The sequence below is a fragment of the Lepisma saccharinum genome, chromosome 23 (genome assembly GCF_977018435.1).
Source record: "Lepisma saccharinum chromosome 23, izLepSacc3.1, whole genome shotgun sequence".
Taxonomy (NCBI): domain Eukaryota; kingdom Metazoa; phylum Arthropoda; class Insecta; order Zygentoma; family Lepismatidae; genus Lepisma; species Lepisma saccharinum.
Genome location: NC_139251.1, coordinates 11,416,071 through 11,428,424, shown reverse-complemented (window position 1 = coordinate 11,428,424; position 12,354 = coordinate 11,416,071). Strand labels below are relative to the sequence as shown.

The following is a 12,354-nucleotide window of genomic DNA, read 5'->3' as shown; positions in this document are numbered from 1 at the left end:
GCATATACAGTAAAACCTCGTTAATCCGGACTAATGGAGGGATAAGTTTAACGAAAGTTCGGATTAACTGAAATAACCTAAAAGAACAGTAGAAAGTGCATTAAAACTCCGTTTATAGCAACAAAACACGTTTATTATGGTGAATTTATAGGACATAGGCCTAAATACACTATACAGTACAGTACAAAGCCTGCGGGAAACGTAATTTCATCAGTGGTTGACTGCCTTTTCTTTGGGAAGTTCTCTTGTTGACTTCTAGCCACATTTAAAACCTTGCATTCTGATTATTTTTTTTGTGGCCTGACCGGATTAAGCAACGTTTATCGGGGTACGGATTAACGAGGTTTTACTGTATATGCATGTATGCAGACACGGCCCTGGCGAGAGAAAACTTGGCCCCGGGAGATCCCGGGCCAGATAAAAAACAAATTGTTTGTGCGCAGTTCTACACTGGTGCATCCAGCTAAGCAACCAATATGATTTTCTATGACTTCATGAACTGATTTGACGCACTTAAAAGTATCAACAATTACTGAAATCATATTCTAAAGGAAGTAATACATAATAATCTTGTTCAAATACAAAGTAGACATAAAAATCGTGTACAAATAATTCATTAAAAATAGTTAATATGCACTATTTTCTCAAATATACAATGAAATCATGAAGTGAAATTCTTATTTATTGACTACAGGGTCAACATTTAATGAAAAGTAAAGAAAATATAATTATGATAGAGAACGTTGTTAATAATAATAATAATAATAATACCGAGCCGAGTCATCAGTAGACTGTTTTCTACTTAAGTTTTGATTTCATAGTTCTGATATTTTACATGTCTTAACGTGTTCACAAGAAACTTGTAGGTAGGTCAGATGGACGTTAAGTTTGAACGTGACAATCAGGTCCGTAACCAGGATTTTATTTCGAGGGAGAGGGTTATCCCTTATCAGTACAGGCGTCGCCTGAAATATTTGTAGAGGCAGCAGGCCACTAATGAAACTTGATTAGTAGAAATAATAATGACAATAATAATTATTACCACGGTTATAAGTGTCATTTTACAATTATAAGTTATTAAAAATAAACCAATTTTAATTCCAAATTCATTGTTATTATTATTATTATATAAATAGAGAGACTTTGCTACTTGATCCACCGTATGAGTGAATATCCAACACTGTTGTCCATTATTATTCTTACATTTTGTACAGTTAGTGTACTTAAATTCATAGATATTGTATTTTGTTATTAACTCTTACACATTCCGTTTAAAAAAAGGGCTTTAAAAGTTAGAGTCAAATTTTACTCATAAAGTTTATATTCTGTGACCTCTCACAAAGAAAACTGTAAGTTTTGAAAGCTGTGGATCCATTTATTCTTTGGATTAAATGGTAGAAAATAAAAATTTAACCTGGTTCCTCTGTTAAACACTAAACTTTTTTCGATCTAATGTTTATTCCTGCTAAGGAAGTAAAATTAATTACCACTACACACTATTTAAATTAGATATCTGTGGGATTTCGGGGAGGGGCTTGAGCCCCCTTAAACCCTCCCCCTGGTGACAATAGAAATTTGGTGAAGTTTTCGGTGTTATTAGTTCGACAGCTCTTTTTGTACATTACTTTGGGTTTTCTTAGATTGTAACCTACAGTATTTGTAAATTACGTGTACTAAATGTTATCATAAGATTAAATTACCTAAGTTAGAACCAGTGTTAAAAGGTACTTAGAACCGTAAGGCTGTAGTTTAGTTTACTGACTGGTAACGTATATATAAATTTGAATACCCCAAAAACCTAATTCCCAAAATTAAATCATAAATACGGCACTGAGTGCCCTCCTCCCCAAAAACCAAAAAGCACAGTGTCTATATCCCTGTTAATATTCTGTGGTATGTGGCAAGTGCTACTTAACTGCAACGTAAACTGTGTCGTAATTATTTTGCAGCTCGATCGTGCGACATCATCACACCTTGAGGCAAATCTGATCAAGCCCATGCATGTTTTTCCAGTCAAGAAGACGGCTAACACTTGTAATGAACTTGCGAGAAATCAGGTCACAGATGTATTGCTCCTACAGAGAGAAAAGGGCGAACATTTCCATCGCATATTACAAATGTAATCATCCTTCTGTAAAAACGTCATTCCCTGTATAACAGTTTATACTCGTCAGATAACACTTGGTAAAGCTATCATAATTTACATGTACATTTTCAGTCATACCTATATCTTTCCCCAAAATCGGTTAACTCGTGTTCATTTCAATGCGGCACGAGACTGAAAATTCATAACGCCTCAGAAGTCACGAAAAGCAACAATTGAATGAGATTAGTACAATATAGAAAACAAAACCAATTAATTACCTTTTCATCCTTGATGGAGAGTTTGTTAAAATTTATCCTCGGTTCCTCGGGCATTGGCACCAATTTTTTGTCACTCGAATACTTCATTTTTCACACTCGAATTACAATTGAACTTGCAATTTTTTTTAAAAAAACGCAACTCTTTCCCTCCTCTCTACAGAACTTGACGAGGCATGGCTGTTTCACGTAAACACATCGCCGCTATAACACGCACGAACACACACACTACGAGATACAAAACGAGGCACAAATATCTCCGCGCGCTGCTTGTCAAACTGTGAAGCGAAGTAGGCGCGAAGCTGCTGGAGTCGGTTGCAGAGATCGTCCTTGTCGACAGTGGCGCCGCAGCGTAGCGTGTGGATGAACTAATCTCTCCAGGTGGTGTAAGCACGCTCAGCTGCCGATGGAATGCAATGAGGAAACTGATAAGCAGGGAGTGGGTAAGTGTAAGATATGTAAATATATATTTACTTATTCTAATCAAAATAGTTAAATATAAGCTTAAATGTGAAAAACGACAATTTTCGTAAAACCTAGCTAAATAAAATGCAATTAGGTTTGCATAACATTAATTTTAATGTTAATTCAAATGTGAGGTGTTATATAATGTTACCAAAACAATGCATTACGAAACTTGATTCTTTAGTGCTGACACGTGAATCTCCACCTATTGTCCAATATATTGAATGAAACTTTGTTCAACATCGCATGAAATAATGGGAGCATATTTAAAACCAAACAACAGTCTCCAAATGTTCGACGTTTGCTCCCTTTTCCTAGCCCCTGAACATCAACATTGTACATTCTCAGGAATGTTCTTATAAGTCAAGAAGAAGTAAGTATATCGGAACATTTTTTTAAAATTGAATTTTTCTTCTAAAAAAAGTGATGAGCATGATCTATTTACTTCAAAGTCGGAAAAAAAAGCATTTTTTGAAGAATCATTTTGAATTCTAGGTGGAACATTGAGCATTTTGTGGTATATTTCACCAGTAGCGTACGCAGGATTTCATCAAGGGGGGTGTTATTTCTGAAACTTTCTACAAATTCACATTATCATTGTTTTATTATACTTTATTTAATTAATAATAATAATAATAAATTAATTAATAATTCTTATAATTAATTAATTAATTAGTTTAATTACTACTAATGCAGCTGCTATTTATGAAAGAAATAGAACAAAATTACATTTGTTTTGTTTCTTTGTTACAAAATAATTGTCTAGTCAACGGTTATTTGTATATAATAAGTGAGACATTTTAAATGTGAAGAAAATCCATAAAAACAAGCAAATATATTAAATCTATTGAAATAATCGAAATATGAAACTCATTCAAGGAGCCGCGCTGGTCTAGTCTGACAACTTCTTGGGATATCCGGGTTCGATTCCCGGAATTGGTTGGAATTTATCCAGCCTTGTCCCCGCACCCAGCCTCATAGCAATGGGTACCTGAGAGCAACCCTGGGAGATGAAGGCTGCCGGAGCATGGTGCTGATCACATCACCTGCAAAATAGTTCGAGATCGAGAATCTTTGGGGCCCACCACACCACTACGTGTGCCTTCATGGCACGGTGCTATATGCACGGGGAAATTTACATTACCTTTACCTATGGAACTCACCCAGGATGATGATGAAGGGTGAGAATACATGTTGCTAATTTACAATGAGTCTATGTTTTCGTTCAAAAGTAAGTTTATAGATATTCCAACACATTTATCACTTCTAGGTGATTCACAAAGCACTTCTTCAACATTATTTAATAATGTGGATGTAGACTCAGCATCATCACTTGAGAGTTCACAAGGGGATGTGAAATCAGTACCGGGAAGAACGTTTGCAATAAGGTCGGCACACTGCGACGAAGCAAGGAATTTTCACAATTCTCGCGAGAGTCACTGCGCGACTTTTTGCAAAAAAAAAAAAATATTGCAAAATTGAACTTTGCTGCTGCTTAGATTGTGTTTGGAATGTTGTGTTTTTCTTCATGCTGCATGGGAATAATAATTCAAATTATTATTTTTATTATTATTATACTGTCGCAGATGTTTGACTGTGATAAATTAGCCACTTTTAATTTTTTCTACAGCATTTTCCATAATATTTCAAAAGCTCAATGGGGGGGGGGTTAAACCCGGTAACCCCCCCCCTTGCGTACGCCACTGTATTTCACACACTTTCAAAGGGGTGACCCTTTGCAAACATACCTAAATGTCAACGTCCCTTCCACGTAGTACACCCTGGACTGCAATTTGCAGGCTAGAGAGGCTATGGCGTCTGGACTCACAGCCAGGATAATCCTATGTGAGTCTCTAGTTGTGTCGTTCATAAATGTTTGTGAATATCCCTTCCAGTGGCGCAACCACAGGGGGGCAGAGGGTCATTGCCCACCAACCTTCGACGGAAGTCAATTCTAGGGGGCCAAACAATGACGGCAAGGACACCTGCGGGGGGGGGGGGGCACAGAGGAGAATTGCCCCCTTCGATTTCAAATTGCATGCAAATAAAAGTACATTTCGTAAAATTTTCTTGCTCGCTTCGCTCACAAGGCCTGCTTCTCTCAGTTTCGTCAAGTTCAAAGTCGTAGCTAGGGGGCGGCGGGATTCGGCCATGGGTGCCGAGCGATCTAAATGAAAAAAGTTGAAAAGAGAGAATGCCATGGCGTACAGTGAAATTATTTGCACTCTATTAAATCAGTATTGTTTTCAGTTGCAAAAATTGGATCTCAAAGTTTTCTTGCTCGCTTCGCTCGCAGTATATTTATTTTCTGTAATGTAATGTATATTAATAACATGTGTTGTATAGGATGTATGGAATAAACTTTGAATACGTACACAATTTAGTATTAGAATGTTGCATATGTATTTTCTTATTTTATGTCGCTCCATGTTGCATATGTGTAAAACATATGTTGTAAATGAAAGTTAAAGAGAATTAATTATCTTCGGAATGCATTTATCATTAATTTTCTGCCATTCAAAAATACAGTTTGTGTGCTTGTTTTACATTATTAGCTAATGTGAAATTGACGGTGTTTCAAATAGTTTGTTCCAAACAAATGCTTTAGTACCGATTTCTACCCCTTGTTTGAGTAATTTATGAGGACAATAACGTCTTTGATACTACTACTACTACCACTAGTAATAATAATAATAATGCCATTATTGTTATTGTTAGTATTGTTGTTAGTACGTTTATCCTGGTATTTGCCCCCCCCCCCCTCTGGTCCCTTCATCCATCATATTGTCACTACATCCTAATCTTCGCGATTAGCCAAAAATGGAAGAAAAGCGAAGTAAAATACGTATAAGATATGAAATGTATATAAGTACCCCAGAAAAAGATGCCGCACAGCAGCAAAAGTCGGTGTTCAGAGGGAGGTGGAGTTTGGCGAAGGTCGCCGTGGAAAGTGCTTAAATTTAACATGGGCTTTTTTGCATTTTGTTGAATATAACGTTTTAGGACAAAAATTTGCCGGAAAACACGGAAACTTACTTTACGAAACTTTGAGTACATGACACATTTATGCAATTTCAGTTCGATAAATGTGCTCAAATTCCATTATTTTTTTTCAATTTCCCATAAGGAAATACGTAAATAAGCACAGAATGGTTATAGGATTTGTGGGTAGCACCAACGAAAATGGACATTATGATGCATACTAACGTAATGCTCAATCCTTTTACGACTAAGCTAGGGAGGGCTTTTCTTTTAAAAATCACTTGCACAGCCCAAAATGATTGTTTAAAAATGTCATGTATTACCGCGGTGGCTCAGTCGGTAACGCGTCTGACTACCATGCTCAAGGTCCCGGGTTCGATCCCCGGCCGGTTCAAATCCGGGAACTTTTCTAACGGTGAAAGCGGCCCCGGCGCCCACCCAGCGTCGAATAACATGGGTACCTGGGGGAAACCCTGGGGGGTAAAGGCGGTCAGGGGCGTGATGCTGATCACATCACCCCCACTCACGACCGGATCAAGAAAGTGTGGGGCGTTACCCCCACACCCCCTATACGCCTTCATGGCGTGGTGCTATGCACAGGGGAACACTTTACCTTTACCTTTTTTATCGACGGCGAAAGATATGGCCGCTTCAGCCGAATTTCATTCATCATAGTTCGCCACTTGGCCACTAGATGCTTCTGTTGCAAAATTGCCCCAGGCTGACGGCGAGGGCTAGTTCGCGCGGGTGTTTGAATCCTCTACACAGCTGGGTTCCGTCCCCTCGTCAGAAGGTCCCATAGCTGTCACAGCTTGATTTATTGCCTCTTTCCCAGGCAAGAAACCAAGAAAACTGGAAGGCCATGAATGTGTGTATGTTTGATTGTAGAGAAGCAGAGCATATTTACCGTGAATTGGAACCAGTGACACAGTAACTTTATCTCGATCCTACTGCGAAGGACGTATTTAGGGGGGTCCAGGTGTCCCAACCTCCCCCCGAAAGACTTACCAAGTACAAAAATATTAAATAATGAGATCATAAAACTTCAATTAAGTAATGAAAATAAGGTTGTTGTTTAATCGCAAATTGTTTATTTCCGCAAAAATATTGGAAAGTAATACGACTTTGAATGACAGTACCAAAGAAGATTTATGCAAGAATTATTACTACTTATAATAACATGCAAAATATTACCAGGAATTTTACTTTCGTCAACTGGATCTAACATCATTTTTTCATACTCAATAAATATTATATTCTTTATCTATTTGACATTAATTTCCTTGCCAGGGCAGTTTCTATTTATTTACAAATTTTGCCGACCTTAACTACACGTAAGCTAGATAATGAATACGTGATGTTATACTGTATCACTGTTGTTATACCGTCTTCTTACCTATTCATCTTATAAAAATATATTAATTAATTTAATATAATTATCCTTATTTTAATTTAACATTATTAATATTATTATTTTGAGACATTACGTTAGGACGCCGCTCCGAAATATATATCTAGATACGTGCCTCGTGTTCGATTTGAATAAAATGTAGAAAAGGCGGGGAGGGTGGTAGCGCTTCTTCTTTTTACATTTCGATAGTTTTACCTCACATGTAGTACTTTGTGAGTCAACGGTGCAGATAGGAAATACGTGTACACACACACACACACACACACACACACATAATTGATGATTCGCAAAGGAACTTCGTTAAATTCCCATGCTTGTTCCGCTCACAAATCACATCCTCTCCAAATTACAATAGCCTACTATTGTTGTTGCTTACATATATGTGTGTGTCTGTGTGGTTCCTAGAACTTCACTACTTCCAATCATAAACTTGATGTGACTCTTACAAAACATTTGTTTTTGGAGTGGAAGGATCATGAAAAGGTCTACTGTTTCTTTGCAAATCTTCAATTAATGTAAAATTTAGTATAAAAACATAATTTTGGCTGACTTGCTAACTTGAGATTTAAAGACAAATTATTAATTTGAATTCTTCATTAACAATAACAAAAGCGACATAAAATGTAGAAGGACAAGATTCTTGGCTTGGTTGAGAATTACATTAGAGATGTACAGGTTAGGATAGGGGAGGGAGAATTCCCTGTCTTCTTCCTATTCAGCGCGAACCCTGCCTCCTACATTCTACGTGTCCATTCAAAATGTCTTCTTAGTTTCGGATATATTTTGCCTCCCCTATAACGTAATGGTAAAGATGACCCTCAAAATGTCAAAAGGTCCCGAGTTTGGTACCTGGTGGACAACAAATAGTTCAATCCCACTATAAATGTAGGTCCAGTCCCGATTAGCCTATCTATACATAAAGTAGACTTACAGAAACTCAAACTCAAGATACTCAAACGACCGGCATAGGGTTGACGGCGCTTGGTGCTGTGAGAGAGCCCCCTTTGCCAAATCAAAATTAGGAAACAAAAACTCATCTTCAGGTGTTCCCCACTTTTTCGCCATTAGATGCTGTTCTGCATCGTGACCGTCCGGTCTAAGGCGTCATGTTTTGGGCTCCAGCTATGGGACGCTCGCAGGTTCGAGTCTCGTGGATGAGCGTGACAACTTTTCTTCTGATATTTCGGCCAGTCAAACTCGCGGGCCGCATGTAGGCCCCAGCATCCGTTAATGCGGCCCGCCTTGGCCCCACTTAACACTTCATGCTTGAAATTATCTATACATTTGTAGTTATCCCGTTTTCTCTTTTCTCGTGATACAAGACCAGACTCATCCAAACTTCAACACATTGACCTACACAGGTATACATTCCATTATAGAGTAGGTGTTGTGTCAACTAAGCAAGCTGATGGACAGGTTACTTCTGAAGTACGAAAATATCTTGCCAGCTGGGGGAGGGCAGCGTGCATACTTTCTGTCGCCTATGAGTTTGTTTCTTGATTTTCAAGGATTTACCTGGAAGAAAAGTCAGTTTCTGTAAAAGTTTCAGGGAACCATATGGCTGCCCAAACTTCGTGGGAGTAAGAAAAGGACTATAGGAGAGGAATGCAGATTTTTCAAGTGAAATGCTTACTTTTGTTGTGAAGTGAATACTGAGAAGCGTAGAAATTTTGTACCCTGATAAAATAAATTCATTCAGAAATATTTCTTTATCACGAAATAAATTTGCCATAATCTGTGGCGGAGTGGTTAGCACAACCCGCTGCGACACCAGAGGTTGCGGGTTCGAATCCTGGCCTGAGCATGGGTTTTCTTTGTATGTGTCCCTTCATCAATTTCATCATATCATTACTCATCCTCATCGTCGCCATTAGCCAAACGTGGCAGAAAAGCAACGCTAATAAAAAAATCAGAAATACAGTTGAGGAGAGGATTTATTACTTAGTCAACGAACAATTGAAAGCGAAAATTGTTCGTGTTGTTGCCTTTTCGCTCACAATATGCGAAATTACGGACGTCTGTGAGCTAGCTCGGTTAGCTCCCTTCATTCGTGGATGCGATTCTCATCTCGATATGACAGTAGAACTACTTGAATGATTCCTCCCCGTGACACAAGGGCTGATATTTTGAAGGAAGTGGAGGCCGTTTTGCAAAGTTACAGTCTTCCGTTATATTAAAACTTTTTTAATAAAGTTATAATTTGTCCTTCCCAACTTCTCAGGAATACCAGAATGGCAGGAATATTTGTCGAAAGTAAAAATACTACGTGATGAAGTTGGAAACAGGTTTCAAGACTTCAGAGGGTGCGAAGGGCAATAATCTTGTTCTGCTCTGCTCCCTTTTCTTTAAGATGGTGCGTGTGCAAGTCCTGACTTCGAATGGAACTTATTTAATTGCAGTGCAACTCGTATTGAAAAATAAATATCGCAAGGTGGGCTATCCTTGATTTTTCTTATATCTCCCATAGCAGTACCCTCGAATAAGCTATTTTGCTGTAGAAATTTTATTAATTTTGGTTGCACTTGCCTTGGTGAAAAGTTGTTTTCCATAATGAAGATTAATGGAACAGCCGAATGATCAAGAATGACTGACAAAACATTTGTTGTCTGCATTAAGAGTTTCATGCTAACAAAAAACTTATTGCAGACTTATGAGAAGCTTGTTAAAAAAAAACAGTGAAATCTGTGCGAAACGAAACTATAATTGCAAACAAACAGTTACAATTGTAACCAATTTATACTCGAAAGTAACATGTAAAATACTATAACCATGAAAAAATATGGGGGGAGTTCTATATAATTTACATATCGATGCTGCAATAATAATCACTGGAATCCCCCCCCCCTCGGCCCCATTGGGTCGAACCACTTAGTTCTGGATTTTAAGGTGTTGGGGTTCTAGATGTGTGGCCCGGATAGTTTTGACATTATCGTTATGCGGCCCTACTCACGAATTGAGTTTGACATTGCTGGTCTATAGGACCTGTTGAGGATATGTATGTGGGTGTGTGTGTGTGTGTGTGTGTGTGTGTGTGTGTGTCATAGAACATCACTACTTCCAAACAAACTTGATGTGGCTCTTATAGAAACATCTGTTTTTCGAGTGGAACGATCACGAAAAGGTTTACACTGGCCTCCCTGATGGTGCAGTGGTGGCGTCGTCGCCTTGTAATCAAGAGGTTCAAGGTTCGATACCCGGTGGAGGCACATAGTGGTTCGGATTCAACTTTAAACTGTAGGTCCAGTCCCGCTTAGCCTTACTGTGCATAAAGTGGACTTAAAACACTAAATCAATCAACCAACAAAAAGGTTTACTGTTTCTTTGCAAATCTTCAATTAATGTAAAATTTAGTATAAAAACATAATTTTTGCTGACTTTCTAACTTGAGATTTAAAGACAAATTATTACTTCGAATTCTTCATTAACAATAACAAAAGCGATATAAAATATTGGATAAAATTCTTGCCTTCGCTGAGAATCAAATTAGAGATGTACAGTCGGAGAAAGAATTACCTGGGCCACGGGACCTAAAATTTCGTAACGTCTTAAAGCCTGTTGTTTATGCAACCCAAATAACAAATTATTCGCTTAAGTTTGTCTGGTGGATCTGAGTTCTCGGGAAGGATTGAACATTGATAGCATGAGTCACATGACTCATGCCGCCCCAGCAACAACAAACAACAGCTGGGTGCTGGGTTTCTTAACAAGATCTACTGGTAAGAAAATATTTTTCGAGTGATACTACTCATTGTCAAGAAGGTTCACTGAAATGATGGTTCTCATCACAGGCCACATGCCACACGTTAATGGTTTAAGTCCAGTTTATGCACTGGACCTACAGATTAAAGTGGGATCCGAACCAAATGTTCCTCTATCTGGTATTGAATTCGGAAGCCTTTGGTTACATGTCGAAGACGTTACCACTACGCCATCGGAGAGGTAATGGAGCGCCTTGAGAAAGAGACGAGTGAAACCATATTTGGCGTAAATTTTAAAAATAAGACAATATTTTGTGGTCACAGTTTCGAACCGTGGGAGAGGCATTTTTTGTCCCATCGTGCATTTCACGAGTTTATAATTCTTCCTCACCGACACGATTAACGCCAGTGAGAGAAGAAAAGCGAAATAATATAACTGAAACAGAAATAGGAAAAAGCGAAACAAATTTTATCCATAATATTCTGCAGTCACTTCAGTCGTGTTCAAGGAATGCTACCTTTAAAGAGAGCCGTGGTCTCTAACTTGTCTTTTCCCCTTCCTTTGTGCTCTCGATTCCCTCTGTCACGATTGGTCTAAAACTAATTAATGCGACGTTAATTAAACAATCCAAACAACGAAACAATGCACAATCAACTGCTCAACATTCCAATTTTTTTCGAATCGGAAAACAATTGAGATGCAGTAAAATGAAGCAAGAAGCAGTAATAAACTGGGAATTTGGTACGGTACAGAATTAAATCGGTGAAGATGTTCCATTTGATTGGATTTTTGTTATTTAGTGTCGCTATTCTTTCACTTTTGGAAAATAGCGACGATGAAGATGAGTAATGAGTGATGATATGATGACATTGATTAACGGACACTCACCAAGAACACCCATGGCCAAGCCGAGATTCGAACCAGGGGCCCATGCCGTCGTAGCGCGCTGTGCTAACCACTCTGCCATGGAGGTTGGTTAGGAGTGGACATTATATCATATTTTGTGTGCGCAATTGGGATCAATCAATGGAATGACTAGGCATATTATATTATTAATATATTCATATCATAATATCACGTCATATTATTCGGCACGAAGTAACATCATAGACATTCAATCTTGCATTATTGCCTTTCAACTATTTCTTCGACTTCAGGTTAATAACATCAATAAGATAAATTATGAAACAAATGATAATGAATGTGGGATATTGACAGTTATTTCGAATTACCTGACACAAGCAACATTAAGCAGACTCGGTGCGCAAGCTCATTAAGTGGTCAACCTTCGATCTCGTCACCAAAGTTCCCGGATTTGAGTACCGTCCCTGTCATAGGTGTTTGAGTATTTCGTCATTAATTTCATGTAAAGGTCACTCGTCCGCGACTACAAAGAAAAGTGATGTTACGTAACAAAACTAATAAAAATAAACATG

At 38.2% G+C, this 12,354-nt stretch overlaps 1 protein-coding gene across 1 annotated transcript in view; it reads right to left on the bottom strand.

Annotated features, from left to right (window-relative positions):
- Positions 1-2,636, bottom strand: part of LOC146005265 (uncharacterized) — a 93,967-nt gene extending 91,331 nt beyond the window's left edge. The window contains exon 1 of the mRNA XM_083144369.1: positions 2,365-2,636. Within this exon, the coding sequence (XP_083000495.1) occupies positions 2,365-2,451 (87 nt within the window). The 5' untranslated portion in view covers positions 2,452-2,636. The remainder of the gene's footprint in view (positions 1-2,364) is intronic.
- Between the last annotated feature and the right edge of the window lie 9,718 nt (positions 2,637-12,354).